At 42.2% G+C, this 21,391-nt stretch overlaps 1 protein-coding gene across 1 annotated transcript in view; it reads right to left on the reverse strand.

Moving 5' to 3' along the window:
* Positions 1-21,391, reverse strand: part of fgd6 (FYVE, RhoGEF and PH domain containing 6) — a 169,086-nt gene that overhangs the window by 53,676 nt on the left and 94,019 nt on the right. Inside the window, exons 9-14 of the mRNA XM_072241464.1 lie at positions 10,796-10,846; positions 10,650-10,708; positions 10,481-10,552; positions 9,326-9,394; positions 8,414-8,497; positions 4,591-4,670 (exon numbers count right to left, since the gene is read on the reverse strand). Coding sequence (XP_072097565.1) covers positions 4,591-4,670; positions 8,414-8,497; positions 9,326-9,394; positions 10,481-10,552; positions 10,650-10,708; positions 10,796-10,846 — 415 coding nt within the window. The remainder of the gene's footprint in view (positions 1-4,590; positions 4,671-8,413; positions 8,498-9,325; positions 9,395-10,480; positions 10,553-10,649; positions 10,709-10,795; positions 10,847-21,391) is intronic.

Genomic DNA, 21,391 nt, shown 5'->3' on the forward strand with positions numbered 1-21,391 from the left:
GAATCTAACGAGTTTTGAAAAATTATCACTAATGCATCCACTATTTCTTGGGCTACTTCCTTAAGCACTCTGGGATGCAGACCATCTGGCCCTGGGGATTTATCTGCCTTCAATCCCTTCAATTTACCTAACACCACTTCCCTACTAACATGTATTTCGCTCAGTTCCTCCATCTCACTGGACCCTCTGTCCCCTACTATTTCTGGAAGATCATTTATGTCCTCCTTAGTGAAGACAGAACCAAAGTAATTATTCAATTGGTCTGCCATGTCCTTGCTCCCCATAATCAATTCACCTGTTTCTGTCTGTAGGGGACCTACATTTGTCTTTACCAGTCTTTTCCTTTTTACATATCTATAAAAGTTTTTACAGTCAGTTTTTATGTTCCCTGCCAGTTTTCTCTCATAATCTTTTTTCCCCTTCCTAATTAAGCCCTTTGTCCTCCTCTGCTGAACTCTGAATTTCTCCCAGTCCTCAGGTGAGCCACTTTTTCTGGCTAATTTGTATGCTTCTTCTTTGGAATTGATACTATCCCTAATTTCTCTTGTCAGCCACGGGTGCACTACCTTCCTTGATTTATTCTTTTGCCAAACTGGGATGAACAATTGTTGTAGTTCATTCATGCAACCTTTAAATGCTTGCCATTGCATATCCACTGTCAATCCTTTAAGTGTCATTTGCCAGTCTACCTTAGCTAATTCACGTCTCATACCTTCAAAGTTACCCCTCTTTAAGTTCAGAACCTTTGTTTCTGAATTAACTATGTCACTCTCCATCTTAATGAAGAATTCCACCTTATTATGGTCACTCTTACCCAAGGGGCCTCTCACGACAAGATTGCTAATTAACCCTTCCTCATTGCTCAAAACCCAGTCCAGAATAGCCTGCTCTCTAGTTGGTTCCTCGACATGTTAGTTCAAAAAACCATCCCGCATACATTCCAAGAAATCCTCTTCCTCAGCACCTTTACCAATTTGGTTCACCCAATCTACATGTAGATTGAAGTCACCCATTATAACTGCTGTTCCTTTATTGCACACATTTCTAATTTCCTGTTTAATACCATCTCCGACCTCACTACTACTGTTAGGTGACCTGTACACAACTCCCACCAGCGTTTTCTGCCCCTTAGTGTTACGCAGCTCTACCCATATCGATTCCACATCTTCCCGGCTTATGTCCTTCCTTTCTATTGCGTTAATCTCCTCTTTAACCAGCAACGCCACCCCACCTCCTTTTCTTTCATGTCTATCCCTCCTGAATATTGAATATCCCTGAACGTTGAGCTCCCATCCTTGGTCACCCTGGAGCCATGTCTCTGTGATCCCAACTATATCATAATCATTAATAACAATCTGCACTTTCAATTCATCCACCTTATTACGAATGCTCCTTGCATTGACACACAAAGCCTTCAGGCGCTCTTTTACAACTCTCTTAGCCCTTATACAATTATGTTGAAAAGCGGCCCTTTTTAATGCTTGCTCTGGATTTGTCGACCTGCCACTTTTACTTTTCTCCTTAGTACTTTTTGCTTCTGCCCTCACTGTACACCCCTGTCTCTCTGCACTCGTTCCCATCCCCCTGTTGTGAACTAACCTCCTCTCGCCTAGCCTCTTTAATTTGATTCCCACCCCCCAACCATTCTAGTTTAAAGTCACCTCAGTAGCCCTCGCTAATCTCCCTGCCAGGATATTGGTCCCCCTAGGATTCAAGTGTAACCCGTCCTTCTTGTACAGGTCACGCCTGCGCCAAAAGAGGTCCCAATGATCCAAAAACTTGAATCCCTGCCCCCTGCTCCAATCCCTCAGCCACGCATTTATCCTCCACCTCATCACATTCCCACTCTCACTGTCGCGTTGCACAGGCAGTAATCCCGAGATTACTACCTTTGCGGTCCTTTTTCTCAACTCCCTTCCTAGCTCCCTATATTCTCCTTTCAGGATCTCATCCCTTTTCCTACCTATGTCATTGGTACCTATATGTACCACGACCTCTGGCTCCTCACCCTCCCACTTCAGGATATCTTGAACACGATCAGAAATATCCCGGACCCTGGCACCAGGGAGGCAAACTACCATCCGGGTCTCTGGACTGCGTCCACAGAATCGCCTATCTGACCCCCTTACTATCGAGTCCCCTATCACAACTGCCCTCCTCTTCCTTTCCCTACCCTTCTGAGCTACAGGGCCAGACTCTGTGCCGGAGGCACGGCCACTGTCGCTTCCCCCGGGTAAACTGTCCCCCCCAACAGTACTCAAACAGGAGTACCTATTGTTAAGGGGTACAGCCACCGGGGTACTCTCTATTACCTGACTCTTCTCCTTCCCCCTCCTAACCGTGACCCACTTGTCTGCCTCCCGTGGAGACAAGAGGGCACAGCCTGAAAATAGAGGAGTGTCCATTTAGAACCGAGATTAGCCAGAGGGTAGTGAATCTGTGGAATTCATTACCACAGGTGGTTTTGGGGGCCAAGCGGAGCTTGATAGATTCTTGATTAGTGTCAAAGGTTACGGGGAGAAGGCAGAAGAGTGATGTAGCAGAATCGATGAGCCAAATGGCCTAATTCTGCTCCTTTGTCTTATGGTACCATTTACATAACATGATCCCCATATTAAAACTGCAACAGCTGAAAAATTACTTGGGATGATGCTGAGGGTGTATTGGTGCAACACATTAAAATTCAGATATTCCTTGTAATTTAGGAATACGCACCAAGGATTGTTTTTAAACTGAGCCACACAAGGCGGTGCCCTAGAGTTTGGTTAAAAAGACACATTTTATATTCTTTTTAAAAAGGAGTAGAGGCAGAAAAGGTTGGTGAATGAATAGCAAAACGTAGGACCTTGATGAAGCGAATAAATTTGGGAAAGATCCAGAGGGAGTGGGAGGAGCTTCGATATTCGATGGTTGTACAGTTACAGGATATTCCAAAGACTGGGAGTGGCAAGGTCATGGACTGCTTTGAAAAGAAGAATGAGAATTTAACACATGAGCCTTTATTTAGCTGCTGTAATTTAGTGGACACAAGACAGGCAGATGAATGCAGATTATTCCACATGGGGATAAGTACATTATGATTTTCGGTGCCCTCATATACAAAACGAACAAAAGCAGCCAGATAGGGTACATTGGAAATGTGCATAGAAGAGGGCTTCAGCCATAGCGGACACAAGACAGGCAGAAAGTCTGGTAAGATTACAGAAGTAGAAATGGTCACCCTTAGCAATAGTAGTATTAAGTTCTCTAACGGTCATTTCAGAGCGAAATATGAAGGCAAGTTTGCAGATAGTATGATGAGTTTGACTGTTACTGAGCTAGAGAGGAAGAGAACCAGGAATGGAGTTTACAATATGGACCAAAGGAAATGGCTATTTATGCTTTTTTAAATATACTTTCCAACATATCAACTCATTCAGTATGGATGTCAAATGAACATCTGAGAGAAATCAGAGGGGCCAATAGACATGGGCTGAGGCAGAGATGACAGGTGAGAAGTCCATGTTTTCAGATTACTTTGGAAAACAGGTAACAGGAAATGGAGGAAGCAGAAGGGGAAAGGTCTGAGGGACCAGTACAAGATGGCAGCAGAAATCAGCACATCTAGTTGGTTAAAATGGAAGTAGGAGTTTGTTTTCATCCAGCTGTTTGACAGGGGAGAGGTGTGTAAGATTTTCCTTTCATTTGAGTGATACTTATTTAAGACTGAAAGGGGCATTTGGAGACAGGTACAGAATTTTTAAAGCAGCATAATACAGTAAATCAGTGATGTAATTTAGGGACATGATTATTAGCTGATTTTCAATAAATCTCCAGGGATTCTTTAATTATGTTCACAAATTAAGTTTGTTGGAAAAGAACTAGAAAGTCAACATTTGGAGATGAAGAGATTTGGAGATTGGAAGATCACCCCATGTACCTTCTGCACTGCTTTGACCAGTCAGATAGATACGGTAATAAGGTGGGGAAGACGGTATCCCTTGTTATTGAGGAACAGCTACATATACTGATGGCATGCAACAAACCCCTGAAAAAATTGCAGTATTCTGTAAGTTAGAGCCTCTGAGAGTTAACCATAAGTTGGCTAAAATGTCTTTCTATTACTGCTTTTGCTCCTATTTTTTGTAAAACAAAAACTGAAATCACAGGAGAAAGAAAGCAATATATAATTAATAAAACAACAGACACAATTGCAGACAAACAAGATAATGAGAAATGAAATTGACGGATAAGTAGCAGCAGGGATTTGTTTTTGGAAAATATTGCTTCAGTGAGGAAAATGATCCAAGAGGTTTGCCCTAGGGATCAATACTGAATTTCCTACTCTTTTAAGTTTCATTGGTGTTTTTGATTGTAAGTTTCTGGAGGCTCACAAATTGAATAAACCAGGCAGATGATGGAAGCAGAGCTAGTAAGCTGCTTTACCTTTAGTAGGTCCTCATCATCCCTGAGTACTGCTGCAATTGTTGTTTTATTTATCAAGATGCCATGATTTTTCATCTTCTTTGCACGTATGCCACAGTTTCTTCCTGACACAGAAACATTCAGTACAACATTTGTCTGATTCAGATCTGGCTTGAGGGAAATTACCTTGCTGACAGAATGAACGATCGTTCCACACTTTCGATGTTGAGCTCATTCTGGTAGGCCTCTTGAGATGGTTTGCTAACCTATGTGGTAAACAACATGGGTCACAGGTTCAAACTATTTTTTTTTAATGTGAACAAAAATCAAACAGTAGTACTTTTGCCTATGAAATTACATGAACTGAGTTAGGAATATAAATAATTTTATGGCTTCCCATGAAATTATCCCCAACTACTTGTAAAAACTGGTTTGGCAAGAGTAGCATCCAGACAATAAACAATTATGTAGGAATTATCTGTAAAAGCTTTTCAATGGTTGTATTAAGGGTCAGCTTCAAGTACTATCTGATGATAATTTCACCTTCATCTGTTCTTATAAGTACCATCTATTAATGAGGAAAACAGAGGCAGTGCAATGGCATAGCTGGAATAACTGCTTCAGCGTGTGGTGTTCAATTGTGACTTGGACGCTGTCTGCATGGAGTTTTCATCATCTTCTGGTGAAACAGTTTTGGTTTCCTCCAGGTGCTCCAACTTCCTCCCATATCCTAAAGACATGTAGATAGGTAGATCAATTGGCCACTATGCTTTGCCTGGTGCGAGGGTTACTGGTGTGATCTGTAGGGAGTTGATAGAAATATGGGGAGAACGAAATGGTACACCTGTAGAATTAATATAATTGTGTGCTTGAGAATCAGCAGCTCAGTGGCCAAACATCCTTCTTCTGTGGTAACTGACTCTGACTCAAACAGCGCAACTCATACTTATATGGAATACATCAGTAACTGGACAATTTACCTTTCAAAAGTCAACATTGAGGGTGTAAGACTACCAGGGGGTGACTCAATATACTTTTAATTGCTTTTTTTTTTTTACCTCATACATGTTGAGTACCCCTTACCCAAAATTCCAAAATCGGAAAACCTTCAAAATTACATATTTTTTGAGTGCTGACATAACATCACAAATGGAAAATTGTACAAGACACTGGGAAGGTTCCCAGGCAATGCACAGGTTTCTGCGCACCACAGACAGAGTTAATGAAAAATAGGAAAACTGGATAAAGTGAAAAATGAAATCTTGATCGTATATTGAAAGAGTGGATCCATCAGTGTCAGGTGTCACTTAACAGTATTCTTATCATGAAACAAGTAAAGATTTATTATGATGAACTGAAAATTGAAAGTAATTGCGAATATTCAGGCTGGTTACAGAAATTTAAGAAAAGGCACGGCATTAAATTTTTAAAGTGTCTGCTGATCCTGAAAATCTAGCACCAGAATAAGTCTATAATGCTGACTGTTTTTATACCCTACATAAAAACTAAAAAAGGTAAAATACAAATACATGGTACTGTAACTTTTAAATGCAAAGACGGCATCGCAGATAGAGACTGAAATCCTGCCATTGTTTGCTGCTGATTCGGGTATTCTCCCAGTAATGCCATGCTGCCTTTGTTACCCTGTACACATATTTTCATTATATTAACAGACGTGGGATGAACAAGACAAAGACTGCTTACTGGTAGCACGTAAATTCAGAGTTGGAAATGATGGCGAACCCAAGTTGTCATTATATATTCTGAAGTCCAAACTGCTTCCAGCCCCAAGCATTTGGATAAGGGGTGCTCAAGCTGTAGTCTTGTCTCATCAGAATATTTATATTTTAACAACAGAGTAGTACAAGTTATGCTTTATCCACTATGTAATATCTATACCTTGGTACACTTAAACTATACTTCTTTGCCTTATTGAACGTACTTCTGAAAAGGTGACAATAGCCTTCCAAACTGAGAGAGATACGAGAGCCTGCCGAATGGCATAGTAGTTGACGTGATATTCTTTTCTTTCAACTATTAGATTAGTTAATTTCTCAATGGATTCACAAAGTAGCATACAGTAAACGGCCACAAAACGCTGAATTAATAAAACAGCTGGTTTATTCCACCAAGTCTACCTTGGCAATAATGAGAAAGCAATAAACAACATAGAAACATAGAAAACCTACAGCACAATACAGGTCTTTCGGCCCACAAAGCTATGCCGAACATGTCCTTACCTGAGAACTACCTAGGCTTACCCATAGCCCTCTATTTTTCTGAGCTCCATGTACCTGTCCAGGAGTCTCTTAGGAGACCCTGTCATTTCTGCCACCGGCAGCCATTCCATGCACTCACCACTCTCTGCGTAAAAAACTTACCTCTGACATCTCCTCTGTACCTACTTCCAAGCACCATAAAACTATGCCCTCTCGTGCTAACCATTTCAACCCTGGGAAAAAGCCTCTGACTATCCACACGATCAATGCCTCTCATTATTTTGTACACCTCTATCAGGTCACCTCTCATCCTCCGTCGCCTCAAGGAGAAAAAGCCAAGTTCACTCAACCTGTTCGCATAAGGCATGTTCCCCAATCCAGGCTGTAACCTCTGACAGCCCTCCACACTATCCACAACACCCCCAACCTTTGTGTCATCAGCAAATTTACTAACCCATCCCTCCACTTCCTCATCCAGGTTATTTATAAAAAAATCACAAAGATTAGGGGTCACAGAACAGATCCCTGAGGCACACCACTGATTACCAACCTCCATGCAGAATATGACCCATCTACAATCACTATTTGCCTTCTGTGGGCAAGCCAGTTCTGGATCCACAAAGCAATGTCCCCTTGGATCCCATGCCTCCTTACTTTCTCAATAAGCCTTGCACGGGGTACCTTATGCAGAAATCCATATACACTACATCTACTGCTCTACCTTCATTAATGTGCTTAGTCACATCCTCAAAAAATTCAATCAGGCTTGTAAGGCACAACCTGCCTTTGACAAGGCCATGCTGACTATTTCTAATCATATTATGCCTCTCCAAATGTTCATAAATCCTGCCTCTCAGGATCTTCTCCATCAACTTACTAACCACTGAGGTAAGACTCACTGGTCTATAATTTCCTGGGCTATCTCTACTCCCTTTCTTGAATAAGGGAACAACATCCACAACCCTCCAATCCTCCAGAACCTCTCCCGTAATCATTGATGATGCAAAGATCATCGCCAGAGGCTCAGCAATCTCCTCCCTCGCTTTCCACCATAGCCTGGGGTACATCTCATCCAGTCCTGGTAATTTATTCCAACTTGATGCTTTCCAAAAGCTCTAGCACATCCTCTTCCTTAATATCTACATGCTCAAGCTTTTCAGTCCGCTGCAAGTCATCCCTACAATCGTCAAGATTATTTTCTGTGGTGAATACTGAAGCAAAGTATTCATTAAGTACCTCTGCTATCTCCTCCAGTTCCATACACACTTTTCCACTGTCACACTTGATTGGTCCTATTCTCTCACGTCTTATCCTCATGCTCTTCACATACTTATAGAATGCCTTGGAGCTTTCCTTAATCCTGTCTGCTAAGAACTTCTCATGGCCACTTCTGGCTCTCCTAATTTCATTCTTAAGCTCCTCCCTGCAAGCCTTATAATCTTCTAGATTCATATCATTATCTAGTTTTTTGAACCTTTCGTATGCTCTTCTTTTCTTCTTGACTAGATTTGCAACAGCCTTTGTACACCAAGGTTCCTGTACCCTAACATTCTTTCCCAGTCTCATTGGAACGTACAGAACCTCACGCATATATCTCCTGAACATTTGCCACATTTCTTCCGTATGTTTCCCTGAGGACATCTGTTTCCAATTTATGCTTCCAAGTCCCTGCCTGATAGCCTCATATTTCCCCTTACTCCAATTAAACATGCAAAAATAAAACTTCTTGCCATAGTTTCCTGCATTCAGTGCTCCATAGCAACAACTTAATTGACAAAGAAATGACTTACCTTCATACCTGCTAGTGACAACATGTTGTTTAGCTTGTATGTTCCCGATTGCACTGGTGTAGTGTATAGTAATACATCATTAAACTACAAATAAAAACATACCACAAATGTTCAAAACCAAGATTCAGCTTGTGGTTGGAAAATGAAATGATTGCTAAAAACAAACTACTACATATTTTGGAAATGAGGTCAGGCAACACTTGTGCAGACAGAAACTGAGTTAATAATTGCAGCTGATGACCTTCCATCAGCATCTTGGCCATCAGCTGGAAACATTATCACAGTTTCTCACTCCACAGATGCTGCCAGACTTGCTGAGCATTTCCTGTTTTTTGTTTAAAAGATTTGTTCCCAAATGACTAAAAAGGAATTCCTCTGATATATTAACAGCTCTGGCAGTATTTGCAGAGAGGAATAAACCAAACACTTCAGGTTAACAATCTGTTGTGAGAACTGGAAAATGTTAGACATAAACAATTTTTTGAGAAAGAGACAAAACGAGCAGAGAATGAAGGGAATGTCTGTGATAAGGCATTTTCCCCCATTTTAATGACAAGTCACTGACTGACCTCCAATGTTCTCTTACAGATGCTGCACAAACTCACACTGAACCTTTCTAGCATTTTATCATTTGACACATCAATTTTTTAAATTACTCTGTAATCATTTAACAGCATTTTACTAGAAATAATATAGTATGGTAAGATTAAATTCTAGTTAAAACATTTTGACTAAATTGAATTACAGTATATTAGATAATCTGAGTGGTTTACATGTCTTTTCTACAAATTAATGTTCACTGCTCTTCAACTGTTAGTTTATCAAAATTACACATTCTGTAAATCATTAAATATACATAATAATTGTTGCTTTCTACTGCTTTAGATAAATAGGATTTAAATTTCAAATTACCAAAAAAAACATTCGAGGTTGCATAACTTTTCTGGATAGTTTCATCAGAGTTCCCTCCTTCAAAAAAACCTGTACAAAGGGACAAAGAAAACAATAGTGTTAGTTACACATGTGAAGCCAGCATAACAGACATCTTTGGAAACAACAATGAAAATTATGTTGCATAATATCAGTAGGGATTTTAGGCAAAAATTGTTACCCTACAGCAAGACGCAGGTACTGGAGCATGTGAAAAGTGACTCCACAAACAAAAAAAAGAGCAAAGCATGTCTAACTTCTCAAGCAGATTTAAATATTTAGAGTTTTTGATTTGCAAGGAAGCTTACCATTTTGTTGTATATCTCATTATTGGTCATTTGTTCTTTGGTTCATACAAAGTGGATATAAAGTTAATTTGAAAATAAATATTTTAACTAATTTATAAATTTCACCAATTTTTTTCTAAGAAAATATAACTAATGTCTAGCATCAGAAAGCCAATATTTCGTGTTCTATTCAACTAAATCATATTGTATCATCTATTTGACAGATACCTAATATACAATTAGAACAATTCAAATCTGTATTTGTCACTCACTATACTGTAAATATGAAGAAAGTAGTTAAATTTATAAATTCTTGCAGGCTTAGATTCAGAGAAGAGCACAATGTGAGGTATGTTTTTGGATGGTAAAAATTCCCAGTGTCATTTAAAAGGCTTTCCCCAGTGAATAACTATATGAAGAATTGACAGTGATGAACAGATACAAATACCATTTCACAATGTATAAAGTCCCACTAGCATTAGCATCTTTTAAAGCCATAAAAAAGTACTCCATTCTAATATGCAGCTACAAAAGCATCTGAGCTCAAGCCAGTACGATTCTGCATTCTGGTAGATTAGAAGACCCCTTGAATTTAGGGGGAGAAAAACAATCATGTTAACATTGTAAAAGGTATAGCTACTGAATTACTAAACTTCCTGGAGTATGATCCCCAGTCACCAAAATATTATACACAGCCAAAGTCTAGATTTCCAAGAATGATCATTTGCTGTACGGGCCCTGGTTTAAAATTGACCAATACACATATCCTTGTAGTACTTGATCCTCCTAAACACATCAATTCTCCTTAATGTGTAGGGACAAGTGTCATCTAAGAATCAGCCATAATCACCCTTCCAGGCTGAACAATCTCCTGCTGGCCATTAAGGCTATACTGGATTTGCATCAGCTTCTGGAAATTATCCTGCAATTAAGAAAAATAAACAACTTTAAGATTATAGCAACCAAGCAAAAACAAAACAATTCACTGGCACAGAAGGTAGTTAAAGTGGTTTACATACCCCTTGTTTCATTATGTCATTGGCATGGTTTGCTACTTCTACAACAATAGCAAGAGCAGCTGATAGAAATATAAACACTGATATTAATAATCAAAAGACAGAAAATAGAGAATAAAATTAACACATGGTTAAGAAGAATTAAGTACCTTGAGTATCTTTATAATCTGCACAATCCTTGGACAGGTTCTTCACATAATCTAATATATAACAAACATTTTTAATAAGAGTTAAAGTTGGAGCAAATTTTTAACTGTAGTTAAGGCAGCAAATTTGTCCAGTAAACAGCTTAAGCACAACAGGGAAGACACTTGGTTCTATCTCTGATTTGTACAAAGTAGATGACTATTATCCAATGGTCCTTATAGAAGTGTTTCCAATGGATTTTTGATTAAAAAAAAACAGGTTCAATCTCAGCCATGACTTACAAGCCTATTTACACTTAATATAAAAGCCCATTTGTGAGGGAAACCAACATTAAATAAATAAAACAAATAAATGAAGATCCAAATCTAATGGTGGCTTTGAAGCCATCATTTAAAGATATCTACTGTATATCAACAAAATAAAAAGGTTAAAAGATGGTGCCGGTAACTGGCGACTTTGCGCGTGCTCTCCCAAGCAAGCTGCCCTCTCCACTACCCTATACCCAAGAAACCCTTCTAAACCTCCAATCGAGCAAGATCAAGATCAACAACACCCTGGTGAAGCTACTGACCCAGCTGGAGACCACCGCGCCAGATCTGCTTCTTAAACTCCGGACCCCACCTGGACCCGACCAGCGAGGCCCACCACGTTCCCGGAGACCCACGGTCTGCTACTGTGCCGGAGAGCTTGAGACACGGCCCATTCCAACCAGCACCTCTCCGGAGCAGATGACCACACAGAAGTGATGTCGGAGACCTCAAGGTGCCCCAGACGCTTCCCCGCAGCGACCACTGTAAAGCCCCATTGGTGGCCATCCACAGCTGCCGGAAGTGACGCCTCCACTGCAGACCTTGGAAATCGAGCCCGAGGCTCGGCTGGAGCGGAGGCCTCCGCAACCGTGACTCGGCTTAGGGACTTGTTTCAGCCAGGAGCCCAGCCCTCCGGGATTACGTGTCCGCTTTGGGGCCCGACCCAGTCTACAGCTCAGGCCCTCGGCGGCTGGAAGCGGCAGCGGAGCCTCCCCCATCACTCGGCCCGACCCAGAGCGCCCGACGACGCGACCCGCGGGACGCGTCCACCAACCACAAAGAGCTGACAACAACACAGTGCATCGATGGAAACCTGGAAAGATGCACTACTTACCGAAGAAGTGTGGGAAAAGAGCTGGGCTGCTGGTCAGATTGAAGCTGAGGGGCTTCAGGGTCCCTGTGCCCACCATCCTACTAGCTAATGTGCAAGCCATAGAGAACAAGGTGGATGATCTTAAAGGGAGACTCACCTACTGCAGGGAGATGCAGAACTGCTGTGTATTCTGTTTCACTGAGACCTGGCTCTCCCCTGCCACTCCCGACTGTGCCACCCGACTGGAGGGATTTTTGATCCATCGGATGGACCGCACGGCGTCTTCGAGCAAGACGAGGGGAGGTGGTGTCTGCCTACTGATCAACACTGGGTGGTGCTCGGACACAGAGGCACTGACAAGCTCCTGCAGCCCGGACCTGGAACAGCTGTCGATGAAGTGTCGTCCCTACTATCTGCCACGGGAATTCACCTCGGTCACACTGACAGCGGTCTAAATTCCCCCCCAGGCGGACGTGGAGTGTGCTCTGAACATACTGTATGCCAACATCAGTGAACTTGAGACCAGGTATCCGGAGGGTTTGCTCATTACAGCCGGGGACTTTAACCAGGCCAACCTCAGAAAGGCACTGCCAAAGTTATACCAACATGTCTCCTGCCCCACTAGAGGCCCGAATATACTTGACCACTGCTACACAGCAGTCAAGGATGCCTACCATTCCGTCCCACGACCTCACTTCGGAAAATTGGACTATCAGGCCGTACTCCTCCTCCCGGCTTACAAACAGAAACTGAGGCGGATGTCAAAAGTAGTGTTGCATTGGACGGAGGAAACGGATGAGGTCCTCCGTGACTGCTTTGAACCGGTGGACCAGTTAGTATTCAAGGACTCGGCAGCTAACCTCGATGAGTATGCCTCAGCTGTCACGGACTTTATTTGGAAATGCACAGAGGACTGTGTGTCTCGCAAGACGATCTGGGTATTCCCTAACTGGAAACCTTGGATGAATTATGAGGTCAAGTCCCTTTTGAAGGCTAGAGCTGCGGTTTTTAGGTCCGGGCATACCGGGCGCGACATGGAATCCAGGCGTGAACTCCGGAAAGTCATTAAGGGTGCCAAGAGGCAATGTCGAGCCAAGTTGGAAGCCCAGGCTAACCAGAGGAATGCCAGTAGACTATGGCAGGGTCTAAATGAGATCAATGGGTGCAAAGAAAAGGCTGGGAATATCAATAACTGTGGCGCTTCTCTTCCTGACGAACTTAACGTATTCTATGCAAGATTCGAACAGAAGAGGAGCGTCCCTCTCCCTCCGGATGAACCAGACCTGGTGGCATCGAGATTCATCGTCACCGGGGACGTTAGAAGGGCCTTCCTGAAGATAAATCCAAGGAAGGCGATGGGCCCAGATGGCGTCCAGGACGGGTTCTCCGGGCCTGTGCAAGCGAGCTAGCTGAAGTGTTTGCTGACATCTTCAACTGCTCCTTGCTTCAGTCTAAGATCCTCTTGTGTTTTAAGAAGGCAACAATAATCCCAGTGCCGAAGAAGAGCAAGGTGGCATGCCTGAATGACTATCGACCTGTGGCTCTGACATCAATTGCTATGAAGTGCTTTGAGGGATTGGTTATGGCACACATCAGCCATAGCCTACTGGTCAACCTCGACGCTTTGCAATTCGCCTACTGGAGCAACAGGTCAATGGCAGATGCCACCTCTCTGGCCCTACATTCCTCCTTAGAACACCTGGAGAATAAAGGCGCATAGGTAAGGCTCCTTTTCATTGACTACAGCTCTGCCTTTAATACCATCATTCCAAATAAACTGATTCCTAAGCTCCGGAACCTGGGCCTTAGCACTCAGATCTGCAGCTGGATCTTCAACTTCCTCACAGAGAGGACCCAGACTGTAAAAATAAGGGACAAGCTCTCCTCTACAATCACTCTGAGCTCTGGTGCCCCACAAGGCTGTGTACTCAGCCCCTTGCTGTACTCACTGTACACTCATGATTGTGTAGCCAAGTTTCCATCAAACTCAATATATGAGTTTGCTGGTGACACCACAATTGTAGGCCGTATCTCGGGTAATGATGAGTTTGAGCACAGAGGGGAAATTAAGAACCTGGTGGCAGGGTGCGAACACAGTAACCTATCCCTCAACGTCAGCAAGACGAAGGAATTGGTTGTTGACTTCAGAAGGAGTAGTGGACCGCACGACCCAATTTACATCAGTGGTGCGCAAGTGGAACAAGTCAAAAGCTTTAAGCTCCTCGGAGTCAATATCACAAATGACCTGACTTGGTCCAACCAAGCAGAGTTCACTGCCAAGAAGGCCCACCAGCGTCTTTACTTCCTCAGAAAACTAAAGAAATGTGGCCTGTCTCCTAAAACCCTCACTAATTTTTATAGATGCACCGTAGAAAGCATTCTTCTAGGGTGCATCACAACCTGGTATGGAAGTTGTCCTGTCCAAGACTGAAAGAGGCTGCAGAAGATCGTGAACACGGCACAGCACATCACACAAACCAATCTTCCGTCTGTGGACTCACTTTACACCGCACACTGTCGGAGCAGTGCTGCCAGGATAATCAAGGACACAACCCACCCAGCCAACACACCTTTCGTCCCTCTTCCCTCCGGGAGAAGGCTCAGGAGCTTGGAGACTCGTACAGCCAGATTTGGGAACAGCTTCTTTCCAACTGTGATAAGACTGCTGAACGGATCCTGACCTGGATCTGGTCTGTACCCTCCAAATATCCGGTCCTGCCTCTTGGTTTTTTTGGACTACCTTACTTCCCATTTTTCTATTTTCTATTTATGATTTATAATTTAAATTTTTAATATTTACTAATTTTAACTATTTTTAATATTCTTAATATTTTTAATATTTAATATTTATAATCCAGAGAGTGTGAAGCGCAGAATCAAATATCGCTGTGATGATTGTACATTCAAGTACCAATTGTTTGGCGACAATAAAGTATAAAGTAAAAAAGATAGAAATACCTTCAACAGGGAAAAAGGAACAGTGAATGAGGGAAGTTATACATTAACATTATTTCCTTGTAGTTCCTTATGTCATGAAGACTAGACCATTCAAACTATAGCGTCTGTGCTGTCTGTCAAGAAAGTCTTATTAGTCTCACTCTACACGCATTTCCTTGAAACCCATTCTCTTTCATGTGCCCATCAATTCCTCACTCACTTTCTCCAGCAGTAACTTACAACAGCCAATTAACTTACCATTCAGTTCATGCTTTGGATGTGGTTGGAAATTGGATATCCACCTGATCACAAGGAGGACATCTATATTCCACACAGACCTTTCCATAAACTATTTTGTTTTCCCCTTGTCATGACTATGTCAGATTTAAATGAACTGTGATCATTAGTACGAAAGTACTATCCTCATCTTCACTCCTTACAAAATGAATCCAGAGTACCCTCACTCCTGTCATTTAGAGAAGTTGTTATTTTAAGGTCCAACTCAATAATGGAGGACTATATTAAACTTCAGGTATTGCTCTAGACAAGGATTAAAGATATTTCCCATCTTGCTGTGCAATGTTGCTCTATTAGGCAAGCCAGTTTATTTCCTTAGCCACGTATAAACCACCAAGCACATTTCTACTTTGTCACCAAGACCACCTCTGTTGCACTGTCTGACTACATCTGCCTCAGCCAACTTCTGTACAATACATCTGTTGGTTTGTTAGCGTTGGATTTAAATAGTTCAAGAAGCATCTTATTCCTTTTTAGATGTTACTTCATCTGCCTATTTAACTGAGTTTTCCCATTATCAGACCTACTCTCTCCTTATGAAGCCAGGTGCTAAATTTCATTGATGTTTGATCACTCCTGCTACGTACTTTGAATGCTTTAACAGTGCTATTTGCAAGTGGTTTTGACTTGAGAATGAGTTTGAAATCAAATAGATATTCATAGTGAATCAAAATTAAATCGTTACAAACTAAATTTTATAGTACTGCAATATTTTAGTTTCCTTCTCTCCTGTTACACCCAATTATTTACTCAAGTCTTAGAGGTTACAGCAATGTCTCATAGAACACAGGAGAGGCCCTTTAGCCCATGATGTTGCGCCAACCTTTAACCACCTCTAAGAACAAACTAACCCTTCCTCTTAAAGAGCCCTCCACTTTTCTATTATCCACATGGTTATCTAACAGTTTCTTAAATGTTTATCTGCCTCTACCACCACTCTGTGTGAAAACCTTACCTTTGACACCTGCCCTATACTTTCCTTCAATCACCTGAAAATGATGCTTTCTTGTATTAGCCAATTCCGGCATGGGGAAATCTCTGGCTGTCCTACCAATCTATCAGCGTGTACCTTATTTCAGTGCCAAGAAATGTGATTGAATATACTTGTAAATAGTCACAAGGTGGCAGTGTTGCTACAGAAATGCATGGCTTTGAGTAATATTTGCTGAATTTCATTTGTACAGCAATACTATAATTATGATCAGTCAAGTACCTAATTACATCAGAAACTCTCATTCAGTTATAGAAAGAGGATTGGCTCACAACAGAAACATTTAATTTTGTACTTAGCAGGGTAGAGTGTAGATGGGAGAAATTTTACAAGCTTATATCCATCATACAAAATGCTGGAGGAACTCAGGCTACGTCCACACTAGACTGGATAAATCCGTAACCAAAGCTTTTTCTCTTCCTTTTGACCATGCACATTGAAACGGCATTTTCCTCGCCTGAAAATGGAGCTTTTCAGAAATGCTCTCCAGAGTGAATAAATCTGAAAACGCTTAACATCCGGCATAGTGCGTACGGGTAACCAGCTATTTTTAAAACTGCTGTCATGACGTGCCGGAACAAATGGTGGTGGCAGCGCAGCATTTCATTGTTTTCTCGAACACAACCTCCAACACAACAATATCTGACAACAGGTGTGTAACAGCCTAATGTAACATTGTATGGAAATACAAGATAACATTGATGCAGACATGTTTTATACATTTAACAGGGTGCTTTATTAATGCACTGCTTGTGCAAACATTCAAAAGATGCCATTGTCACTTTTGCCCAGTAACTCGTTTTTTTTTGCACATGTTAAATACAGCAAAATAATACAGAAAGACATGGCAAAAGTAAAGGCAAACAAATGAGGTAACAGCAAATTTCACTTTTGCCCAGTAACAAGCCTTATTGCATTTAGTTGTAACTGTCATCCCTTTCATCAGTGAAGAGACTATGGCTGTAGGAAATGTTTCTGGACAAATGGGCACCAAGTCTTTCGTATGGCAATTTCCTTTTAAGTTTTTCTAGTCCGTAACTGGACAAACATGCACCAAGTATACCATTTCCTCTTCGCTTGTTTTCTATAGATGAGTCCTGCGCATGCCCAGTAAGAGGAGATTCACCCAAATACCCGTTTCGATGTGGACGGAGGTATTTTCAAAAACGCTTGGTGTGGACGCCTGTCGTTTTTACGCGAAACCGGCGTTTTCAAAATTATCTGGTCTAGTATGGACGTAGCCTCAGCAGGCCAGGAGGAAAAAGAGCTGAGGAGTAGATTTAAAAGGTGGGGGGAGGGGAGAGATAAACACAAGGTGATAGGTGAAACCTGGAGGGGGCGGGATGAAGTAAAGAGCCGGGAAATGGATTGGTGAGAGAGAAGGGGGAGTCTGATAGAAGAGAACAGAGGGCCATGGTAGAAAGAAAAGGGGGGGGGGGTGGAGCACCAGAAAGTGGTGATAGGCAGGGAAGGAGATAAGGTGAGAGGGGAAAAAGGGAGGGAGGCACTATCAGAAGTTAGAGAAATCGATGTTCATGCCATCGGGTTGGCAGCTACCCAAACGGAATAGAAGGTGTTGTTCTTCCAATTTGAGTGTGGCCTCATTACGACAGTAGAGAAGGTCATGGATGTACATATTGGAATGAGAATGGGAAGTGGAATTAAAATGGATGGTCACTGGGAGATTGTGTTTTTTCTGGCGGACAAAGCATAGGTGCTCGGCAAAGCATTGGTGCTCGGCAAAGCATTGGTGCTCGGCAAAGCATTCTCCCAATCTATGTCAGGTCTCACCAAAGGCCACACTGGGAGCACCGGACACAGTATATGACCCCAATGGACTCACAGGTGAAGTGTGGGGTCTTGAATGGTAGTAAGGGGGCAGATGTAGCACTTGTTCTGCTTGCAAGGCTAAGTGCCAGGAGGGAGATCAGTGGGGAGGTCAAATGGACAAGGGAGCGATCCCTGTGGAAAGCAGAAAGTGGGGGTGGGGGGGAGAGGGAAAGATGTGCTCGGTGGTGGGATCCCGTTGGAGATGGCGGAAATTGCAGAAAATTATGTGATGGACACAGAGGCTGGTGGCATGGTAGGTGAGGACAAGAAGAACCCTATCCCTGGTAGGGTGGTGGGAGGATGGGGTGAGAGCAGACATGCGTGAAATGGAAGAGATGTGGTTGATGGTGGAGGAAGGGAAGCCCCTTTCTTTGGAGGAGAATATCTCTTTCGTTCTGAAATGAAAAGCCTCATCCTGAGAGCTCCATCTGCTGGATAAATCGGGATCTCCCAGTGGCCATCCATTTTAATTCCACTTCCCATTCAGATATGTCCATCCATGGCTGCCTCCTCTGTTGTGATAAGGCCACACTTAGGTTGGAGGAACAACACCTTATATTCCACCTGGGTAGTTTCCAAACTTATGGCATGAACATTGATTTTTCAGATTCTGGTAATGCCCCCTGTCCCCCCTACTTCACCATTCCCATCCCCTTTTCCCTCTCTCACCTCGTCTCCTTGCCCATCTATCACCTTCCTTTGGTGCTCTCCCCCCTTTTATTTCTTCCACGGCCTTCTGTCCTCTTCTATCAGACTCCCCCTTCTCTAGCCTTGTATCTCTTTCACCAATCATTTCCCAGCTCTTTACTTCATCCCTCCCCCTTCAGATTTCACCTATCATCTTGTGTTTATCCCTCCCCTCTCCCTACCTTTAAAATCTAAGCCTCAGCTTTTTTCTCTAGTCCTGCAGAAGGGTCTCGGCCCGAAGTGTCAACTGTATTCTTTTCCAAAGATGCTGCCTGGTCTGCTGAGTTCCTCCAGCATTTTGTGTGTGTTGCTTGGAGTTCCGGCATCTGAAGGATTTCTCAAGCTTATATCAATGAACTGCAACTGCATTATAAAGTCTCTTGGAATTAACCTGCAGTCTTACGTCACAAGAATACAAACACAGTTTCGGTCTTGCTGAAAGCACTACAAGTCATGCATAAGTGCCAAGAGCATTGTGCAAATTAGTTCATCAAGCTTTAATAGTCTAAATTCAACAAGCAATAGAACTGGGTGTGGGAAAGGGGTGGAACACAGTTTCAATTTAACACAATTGAAATTGACTTCAGTACAAAGCAAACTAGTTTTAAATTGTGCCCTGGTTCCTTGCACTTTGTACATTAAACAACAGCTGAATGTACTATATATTTAACTACCCTCTTCCAGAGCTGGGAAATTGAACATCCTCTGAGGCAACATAAACCAGCTACTTCCTTAGATCTGCAACCCAGCATCATAATACAAAATATAACAACATTCCACATTGCTTCATTGAACCAATAAAAACTCAAGGTATTGATGTGGCATCCAGAATGAAACTCTCCCTTCCTTCCAGGTGAGAGAAAATCATGCAAGTCTGATACATCAATCATGTTATTGAGAGCTGAAAGAAAAACATAGCAATTCTATGCAAAATGAAAAGTTCTTCATTATCAAATAAACAAAAATCTTACTGCCTCAGTAAAGCAACCAGCACAATCAAAGGTTCACTCAACCCAAACATTATCTTTTCTCCTCTTCCATCAAGCAGAAGATTCGAAAACCTGAAAGCACAACCCACCAGGATCAAGGACAGATTCTATCCTGCTGTTATGAAACTACTGAATGATTCCGTAGCTGGATTCTTGATCTCTCAGTCTATCCTGTTATAATCTTGTACTTTATTCCTGCTGACACTGCACTTTCTCTGCTGCTGTTGTACTTCATTCGACATTCCTTTATTGATATACCTTGTACTATCTCAACGCACTGTGTTGAATTAACCTGCAGAAACCACATGCAAGACAAGCTGTTCACTGTACTTCGGAACATGTGATAGTAATAAAGCAATTCCAACTCCAGTCCAGCTCCACAGCAGAAGTGTCTAAAACCAGTGGTCAGAGTTTCAGACTGGGCATCTGAGAAAGAACCCCTTCATCCATAGGATGGCTGGAATCTGGAATGCACTGCCTGAGGAGAAGATGGAGGCAGAGACTCACAACATTTAAACAGTATTGACATGAAAGTTTGAAGCCCAACGGATATACTTCCTTTGCTCCTTGATATGGGTCTCCACTGTATGTCCCATCTGGCTGATATACGCTGCTCAGCATTCACAGGGAATCCTGGGTCCCAGGTCGTCTTTGACCTGCACAATCTGTGATTTGAGCTTCCTCATGGGTTTGTGGATGGAGCCCGGCAATCCTTCCAGAAACCTTGGACATAGGGAAGGCAGGTGGTAGCAACGGGTTCCTCCTCATCGTCAGGCTTCCTGGAAACCCACATCAAGGAGCACAGGAGGTGTACCCATTTGGGTTACCCGGAGAAAATGGTGATAGCAGAACATTGCATTCGCAATGGTATTGGATTGACTTTGACGGCACAAAACTACTGTGCTAAACCAATAGTTTTTGGGACTCCCTGTGAAAGAAGCCATTGGAATAAAACTAGAGGAAAAGAATTTTAACAAAGACAAAAGCCTCGCTCCAAGTAAGAACTGGAATTCGATTGTAAACAAGGTGGGAGAGTGGAAACCTGATTGGATGAAGACTAACCAATCAGGAGGGACGGATAACAGGGGTATAAAAACCACTGGACTAGACATACCCGGGCATCATCCCTAATAAAGATGGCAGAGTTTGTCATCAAAATGTTGGTGAAAATCATTACCTGTACCCAGCTGGAAACCCGAGGTGAATTTAAAGCAGTTAAGATTTGCTGATAAGAAAATCTGAATTAGGATAAAGACCTGACAGAAGCTTATTGAATACTAGAAGTCAAATTTTACCTGTTCCTGTCGAATGCACAAGGATACATATTGGATGATAAAATATTTTGATATGGACCAATTCAGAGCATGCTATATTAACTTGACCCATCAATTTGTTAGGCAGAGAAGGATGCAATATCAGGCACTGTTAAACATGCAAGAAATCTTTAAAACTGGGGAGGTTGCAGCATGTGATAGCACTTCAAATAATATTTTGGTGGCATCTGAAAAGTGCCAATGAAACTGGCTCCTTTCCTAATGAAGGTAAAACAAAATGTCAGGACATAATTTCCTTTCAAACGCTTCCTTATGCCAGTAAGATACTCCACGGATGGCTAGAGAAACGAAAGAGGATAATACTAAACAAAATGCAACATGAACAATATTATTCTAGCAGGATAAACTGCGAACAGTTCATACCAAATGGAGACCCATCTCTGAGGTAAGTGGATTCATCGCAAAAAGCTT

This window comes from Mobula birostris, chromosome 23 (assembly GCF_030028105.1).
Source record: "Mobula birostris isolate sMobBir1 chromosome 23, sMobBir1.hap1, whole genome shotgun sequence".
Classification (NCBI taxonomy): Eukaryota; Metazoa; Chordata; class Chondrichthyes; order Myliobatiformes; family Myliobatidae; genus Mobula; species Mobula birostris.